Below are 8,067 nucleotides of genomic sequence, written 5' to 3'. Positions count from 1 at the left end.
CTTCCTTCCTTCCTTCCTTCCTTCCTTTTTTCCTTCCTTCCTTTCTTCTTTCCTTCCTTTTTTCCTTCCTTCCTTCCTTCTTTCCTTCCTTGATTTGTTTCTTTCTTTCCTTCCATTACTACTACTACTACTACTACTACTACTACTACTACTACCACTACCACCACTACTACTACTACCACTACTACCACCACCACCACTACCACGACCACTACTACCCTCCCCCCCCTACATACCCAAACACCTGTCACACCTTCTCCCCCGTAAACAACAGGTGTGGGACAGTGCCCGGGGCGTGAGGTGTGTCTTCGAGGACGGGCTGGAGCGTGCGAGGGCGATGGGTAGCCGGCGAGTGAGTGCCGCTCTGAACGTGGACTTGCTGGATCAGAAGATGGTCACATTTGCTGCTAAAACGTCTGCCTCTGCTTCCCTAGATGTTCAGGTGAGGGAGGGAGGGAGGGAGAAGGGAAGGGAGGGAGATAGAGAGAGGAGGGAAGGAAGTAGATATCAGAACGAAAGAGAGGGATGAAGTGGGAGAGAAATTGAGAGAGAGAGAGAGAGAGAGAGAGAGAGAGAGAGAGAGAGTGTGTACAGACTGGTTAATACATAAGAACATAAGAACGTAGGAGTCTGCAAGAGGCCGGTAAGCCTGTACGAGGCAGCTCCTTTGAACCTAAGCTCCCGTGTATCTAACCCCGCCTAATATCGCTGTCCATGAATTTATCTAATCTATTTTTTAATGTGACAATTGTATTGGCACTCACCACATGACTGCTAAGCCTATTCCACTCATCCACCACCCTGTTAGTAAACCAATTTTTGCCTATGTCCCTGTTGAATCTGAATTTATCCAGTTTAAACCCATTACTTCGTGTCCTACCCGGTTCTCTTACCAACAAATCCTTATGAATGTGTCCCTTATTAAAGCCCTTCACCCATTTATAAACCTCGATCATGTCTCCACGCACCCTTCGCCTTTCTAGAGAATGCAAGTTTAACTGTTTGAGTCTTTCCTCGTATGGCAAGTTTCTCAACCCCTGAATCATCTTAGTCATCCTCCTCTGCACCGATTCTAACATTTTGATATCCATTCTATAGTAAGGTGACCAGAACTGAACCGCATAGTCAAGATGAGGTCTAACTAATGCTAAATATAGTTTGAGGAAGACTTCGGGGCTTCTGTTGCTTACGCTCCTTGAAATAAATCCCAGTACCCTATTAGCTCGATTTCTAGCTTGAATGCATTGTGCCCTTGGACGGAGATCAGAGCTCACTAAGACTCCTAAATCCCTCTCACACCCAGACCTGCTTATGAGAGTGTCATTTAAGCAATAGTTATGTGAGGGGTTGTTCCTACCTACACTCAGAATACTGCACTTCCCTACATTGAACTCCATCTGCCCCTATACCTAAGTGCGTACAGACTGGTCAATACCCCTATACCTAAGTGCGTACAGACTGGTTAATACCCCTATACCTAAGTGCGTACAGACTGGTTAATATCCCTATACCTAAGTGCGTACAGACTGGTTAATACCCCTATACCTAAGTGCGTACAGACTGGTTAATACCCCTATACCTAAGTGCGTACAGACTGGTTAATATCCCTATACCTAAGTGCGTACAGACTGGGTAATTACCCTATACCTAAGTGCGTACAGACTGGTTAATACCCCTATACCTAAGTGCGTACAGACTGGTTAATACCCCTATACCTAAGTGCGTACAGACTGGTTAATACCCCTATACCTAAGTGCGTACAGACTGGTTAATATCCCTATACCTAAGTGCGTACAGACTGGTTAATACCCCTATACCTAAGTGCGTACAGACTGGTTAATACCCCTATACCTAAGTGCGTACAGACTGGTTAATACCCCTATACCTAAGTGCGTACAGACTGGTTAATATCCCTATACCTAAGTGCGTACAAACTGGTCAATACCCCTATACCTAAGTGCGTACAAACTGGTCAATACCCCTATACCTAAGTGCGTACAGACTGGTTAATATCCCTATACCTAAGTGCGTACAAACTGGTCAATACCCCTATACCTAAGTGCGTACAAACTGGTCAATACCCCTATACCTAAGTGCGTACAGACTGGTTAATACCCCTATACCTAAGTGCGTACAAACTGGTCAATACCCCTATACCTAAGTGCGTACAGACTGGTTAATACCCCTATACCTAAGTGCGTACAGACTGGTTAATACCCCTATACCTAGGTGCGTACAGACTGGTTAATACCCCTATACCTAGGTGCGTACAGACTGGTTAATATCCCTATACCTAGGTGCGTACAGACTGGTTAATACCCCTATACCTAGGTGCGTACAGACTGGTTAATACCCCTATACCTAGGTGCGTACAGACTGGTTAATACCCCTATACCTAGGTGCGTACAGACTGGTTAATACCCCTATACCTAGGTGCGTACAGACTGGTTAATACCCCTATACCTAGGTGCGTACAGACTGGTTAATATCCCTATACCTAAGTGCGTACAGACTGGTTAATACCCCTATACCTAGGTGCGTACAGACTGGTTAATACCCCTATACCTAGGTGCGTACAGACTGGTTAATATCCCTATACCTAAGTGCGTACAGACTTGTTAATACCCCTATACCTAGGTGCGTACAGACTGGTTAATACCCCTATACCTAAGTGCGTACAGACTGGTCAATACCCCTATACCTAAGTGCGTACAGACTGGTTAATACCCCTATACCTAAGTGCGTACAGACTGGTTAATACCCCCTATAGCTAAGTGCGTACAGACTGGTTAATACCCCTATACCTAAGTGCGTACAGACTGGTTAATACCCCCTATAGCTAAGTGCGTACAGACTGGTCAATACCCCTATACCTAAGTGCGTACAGACTGGTTAATACCCCTATACCTAAGTGCGTACAGACTGGTTAATACCCCTATACCTAGGTGCGTACAGACTGGTTAATACCCCTATACCTAAGTGCGTACAGACTGGTTAATACCCCTATACCTAAGTGCGTACAGACTGGTTAATACCCCTATACCTAAGTGCGTACAGACTGGTTAATACCCCTATATACATAACTGCGTACATACTGGTTAATACCCCTATATACATAACTGCGTACAAACTGGTTAATACCCCTATATACATAACTGCGTACAAACTGGTTAATACCCCTATATACATAACTGCGTACAAACTGGATAATACCCCCTATACCAAACTGCGTACAGACTGATTAATACTTCTATACCAAACTGCGTACAGACTGGTTAATACCCCTATACCAAACTGCGTACAAACTTGTTAATACCCCTATATACATAACTGCGTACAGACTGGATAATACCCCCTATACCAAACTGCGTACAGACTGGTTAACTACCCTATACCTAACTCCCCCCCTTCGTCAGGTCGGCCGGGGTCCCTTCGCGCGGTCAGCTTCAGGCATGGTCCGTATCGGCGAGCTGATGACCATGGTGGTGGGGGTGGAGGGGCCTTCCAACACCGACCTGCAGGTGCGGGAGTGTGTGGCCAGGGACGGATCGGGGCGTGCCTCCTACCAGCTCACGGACAAGGTAAGAAGTGGTGGTAGTAGTAGTAGTGGTGGTGGTAGTAGTAGTAGTAGTAGTAGTAGTGGTAGTGGTAGTAGCAGTAGTAGCAGTAGTAGTAGTAGTAGTGGTAGCAGTAGTAGTAGTAGTAGTAGTAGTAGTAGTAGTAGTAGTAGTAGTAGTGGTACGTGGTGGCCTCTCAGCTCAACTAAACTCAACGTCAACTATTTCCAAAGGTCAAAAATGAGGTCAATCGGATTCCCATGAGTGTTTCTTTAGGCTCACCGTACAGAGGAAGGCTCAAACCACCACCAGGGTCATAAAACTACCCCTGGAAATGCCCCAAACAACTCCTACGAAAGCCTTGTCAAATATATGTGCTTATGACCAATGCCGCGTTCTCAAGAGTGTTTCTTTAGGCTCACGGTACAGAGGAAGGCTCAAACTACCACCAGGTTCATAAAACTACCCCTGGAAATGCCCCAAACAACTCCTACGAAAGCCTTGTCAAATATGTGTTCTTTAGGTTCATGGTACAGAGGAAGGCTCAAACTACCACCAGGGTCATAAAACTATCCCTGGAAATGCCCCAAAGGACTCTTACGAAAGCCTTGTCATATATGTGTTTCTTTAGGTTCATGGTACAGAGGAACGGTCAAACTACCACCAGGTTCATAAAACTATCCCTGGAAATGCCCCAAACAACTCCTACGAAAGCCTTGTCAAGTATGTGTTCTTTAGGTTCACGGTACAGAGGAAGGCTCATACCATCACCAAGGTCTTAAAACTACCCCTGGAAATGCCCCAAACAACTCCTACGAAAGCCTTGTCAAGTATGTGTTCTTTAGGTTCATGGTACAGAGTAAGGGTCAAACTACCACCAGGGTCATAAAACTACCCCTGGAAATGCCCCAAACAACTCCTACGAAAGCCTTGTCAAGTATGTGTTCTTTAGGTTCATGGTACAGAGGAAGGCTCATACCATCACCAGGGTCTTAAAACTACCCCTGGAAATGCCCTAAACAACTCCTACGAAAGCCTTGTCAAATATGTGTTTCTTAGGTTCATGATACAGAGTAAGGGTCAAACTACCACCAGGGTCATAAAACTACCCCTGGAAATGCCCCAAACAACTCCTACGAAAGCCTTGTCAAATATGTGTTCTTTAGTTTCATGGTACAGAGTAAGGGTCAAACTACCACCAGGGTCATAAAACTACCCCTGGAAATGCCCCAAACAACTCCTACGAAAGCCTTGTCAAATATGTGTTCTTTAGTTTCATGGTACAGAGGAAGGGTCAAACTACCACCAGGGTCATAAAACTACCCCTGGAAATGCCTCAAACAACTCCTACGAAAGCCTTGTCAGATATGTGTTTCTTAGGTTCATGGTACAGAGGAAGGCTCAAACCACCACCAGGGTCATAAAACTACCCCTGGAAATGCCTCAAACAACTCCTACGAAAGCCTTGTCAGATATGTGTTTCTTAGGTTCATGGTACAGAGGAAGGCTCATACCACCACCAGGATCATAAAACTACCCCTGGAAATGCCTCAAACAACTCCTACGAAAGCCTTGTCAGATATGTGTTTCTTAGGTTCATGGTACAGAGGAAGTCTCAAACCACCACCAGGGTCATAAAACTACCCCTGGAAATGCCTCAAACAAGTCCTACGAAAGCCTTGTCAGATATGTGTTTCTTAGGTTCATGGTACAGAGGAAGTCTCAAACCACCACCAGGGTCATAAAACTACCCCTGGAAATGCCCACTACTCCTACGAAAGCCTTGTCATATATGTGTTTCTTTAGGTTCACGGTACAGAGGAACGGTCAAACTACCACCAGGGTCATAAAACTACCCCTGGAAATGCCCCAAACAACTCCTACGAAAGCCTTGTCAAATATGTGTTCTTTAGGTTCATGGTACAGAGGAACGGTCAAACTACCACCAGGGTCATAAAACTACCCCTGAAAATGCCCAGAACTCCTATGAAAGCCTTGTCAAATATGCGTTCTTGGCCGATCACCTCAGCTTACCCGATGACTTCCTCCTCCTTCTTCTCTCCTTCAGAACGGCTGCGTGTTGGACAATCGAAGGAAGGTCGTTGGCCCGTGGCAGAAGACTCGTGACACAGGCAAAGGTGACATGCCCGTAATGGCCTACTCGCATTTCCAGGTAAGGTAATTGATTGGAGTTTACCTGGACATATGTGTGGGTGGTGAGGAGGGGTAGGGAAGGAGGGGAGAGAAGGAAGGAGTTTATATATTAATCTCTCTCTCTCTCTCTCTCTCTCTCTCTCTCTCTCTCTCTCTCTCTCTCTCTCTCTCTCTCTCTCTCAGGCCTTCAAGTTCCCGGATGAGAATGACGTCTTCCTGGAGTGTGAGGTCGACCTATGCGTAGAAGCCTGCCCCGTCTGCCCCGAGGAGGAGGTGAGGAGGAGGAGGAGGTAGTGATGGTAGTGGTGGTGGTGGAGGAAGAGGAGGAGGAGGATAAAGAGGAAGGGAAAGAATCTAGATGAAGGAAGAGGAAGAGAGGAGGAGGAAGAGAGGAGGAGGAAGGAGATTTTAAGATGACAGCGAGGAAGAGGAGGAAGAGGAGGAGGAGAATAAAGAGGAAGGGAAAGAATCTAGATGGAGGAAGAGGAAGAGGAGGAGGAGGAAGAGGAAGAGAGGAGGAGGAAGGAGATTTTAAGATGACAGCGAGGAAGAGGAGAAAGAGGAGGAGGAGGATAAAGAGGAAGGGAAAGAATCTAGATGAAGGAAGAGGAAGAGGAGGAAGAGAGGAGGAGGAAGAGAGGAGGAAGGAGATTTTAAGATGACAGCGAGGATGAGGAGGAGGAGGATAAAGAGGAAGGGAAAGAATCTAGATGAAGGAAGAGGAAGAGAGGAGGAGGAAGAGAGGAGGAGGAAGGAGATTTTAAGATGACAGCGAGGAAGAGGAGGAGGAGGAGGAGGAGGAGGCATACTAACACCCATCTCTATCCACCTTTCAGACTACCCAAAGAAGAAGAAGAGAAACATCACAGCGAGGAAGAGACGAGGAAGAGGAAGAAGAAGAAGGAGGAGGAGGAGGACTGAGGAGGAACAGGGTGGAGGAGGAGGAACGTGGGTCAAGGAACGTAAGCCTGGCAGCGGAGGGGGTCAAATTAGCGAGGAGGTTGAGAGTTATATCGCCCGAGGACTTTTCTCTCCTCAAGGACACCCCCATCACCCTAGTCACGAGTGAGTTAGCTCTAATTTGCTCTCTTTTGCTTTAATTTCTATCTCTTTTTTGTTTGTTTTTGTTTTTTATTCGTTTGTCTGTCTTTCTTTCTTTTTCTTGTTTTCTTTCTTTTCTTTCTCTCTCTCTCTCTCTCTCTCTCTCTCTCTCTCTCTCTCTCTCTCTCTCTCCCTTCCTTCCTTCCTTCGTTTCTCTCCCTCTCTCTCCCTTCCCCAACCCCCCCCCCCCCTCTCTCTCTCTCTCTCTCTCTCTCTCCTTCCCTCTCCCTCCCTCTCTCTCCCTACCCAAAAACAATAACAAACCCATTTTCTATTCCCCTCACAACCACAGAAGACGGAGACTCTTCAACGGGGACTAAGGTAAAGGGCATCGGGGGCAGCGTCGGGGACATCTGCTTCAACGCGTGGACCTTCGCCGCCTCCCTTGTGGCCGTGGTGGTGGTGCTGGTCCTCTCCTCCTCCCTGACGGCCCTTGTGTGTGTCAGGGTCCGCACCATACCCTCGACGGCCTCCACCTTCCCCCCTGACTCCTCCTTCCACGCCTTCTCCACCGTGTCGGGGAAAACGGGTTGAGGGGCTGTGGATTGTGGGTGGATAGGTGATGGTGGTGGTGGAAGGAGAAGGGAGGGAGAGGGATAGAATGAAAGGAAGGAAGGGAAGAAGGAAGAAAGGAAGACGCAGAAGAATTAGAGAGAAAATTATTGAAATGAAAAGAAAAGACGGAAGGAAAGGAAGTAAGATGAATGAAACAAAGAAAGAAATAAGAGAGAGAGAGAGAGAGGAAGATAATGATGACGAAGCTGAAGAAAACGAAGAAAAGAAAGAAAGAACATGAATGAAGCGAAGAAAAGAAAGAAAGAAAGAAAGGAAGAAAGAATGAAATAAATAAAGAAAACGAGAGAAAAAGAAAGAAAGAAAGAAAGAAAGAAAGCGAAAGAAAGAAAGAAAGGAAGGAAGCAGAATGAAATAAATAAAAAAATCAACAAACACATAAATTCTCTCTCTTTAAAACTTGTAAATAATAATAATAATAATAATTTCTAAGGCTTTTGTAAACATGACATTTCTTACTCAATAATAAAGGCAAGTTATTTATAGTGTTAGAAAGTGGTTACGTTGTACAATATATATTTTTCTGACTATCGTATTTCATTATCCCCCCCCCTCTCTCTCTCTCTCTCTCTCTCTCTCTCTCTCTCTCTCTCTCTCGTCTTCCTCATCTCCTCCCATTCCACCGGACCAGGAATTCGATATTTTCTGGTCTTATTTCAACTCTTACAGCGCTGGGGTTGGT

General features: G+C 45.9%; 1 protein-coding gene across 2 annotated transcripts in view; it reads left to right on the top strand.

Annotated features, from left to right (window-relative positions):
- Positions 1 to 7,563, top strand: part of LOC126986110 (cuticlin-4-like) — a 14,467-nt gene extending 6,904 nt beyond the window's left edge. For both annotated transcript variants that reach the window (XM_050841818.1, XM_050841817.1), the window contains 6 exons: positions 275 to 442; positions 3,417 to 3,581; positions 5,626 to 5,730; positions 5,895 to 5,984; positions 6,548 to 6,776; positions 7,105 to 7,563. In XM_050841818.1, coding sequence (XP_050697775.1) covers positions 275 to 442; positions 3,417 to 3,581; positions 5,626 to 5,730; positions 5,895 to 5,984; positions 6,548 to 6,776; positions 7,105 to 7,346 — 999 coding nt within the window. In that variant the 3' untranslated portion in view covers positions 7,347 to 7,563. The remainder of the gene's footprint in view (positions 1 to 274; positions 443 to 3,416; positions 3,582 to 5,625; positions 5,731 to 5,894; positions 5,985 to 6,547; positions 6,777 to 7,104) is intronic.
- The last annotated feature ends 504 nt before the right edge of the window (positions 7,564 to 8,067 follow it).

The sequence above is a fragment of the Eriocheir sinensis genome, chromosome 61 (assembly GCF_024679095.1).
Source record: "Eriocheir sinensis breed Jianghai 21 chromosome 61, ASM2467909v1, whole genome shotgun sequence".
In the NCBI taxonomy this organism is placed as follows: domain Eukaryota; kingdom Metazoa; phylum Arthropoda; class Malacostraca; order Decapoda; family Varunidae; genus Eriocheir; species Eriocheir sinensis.
The sequence above is the reverse complement of the archived record's forward strand: the minus strand, read 5'-3'. Positions and strand labels throughout refer to the sequence as shown.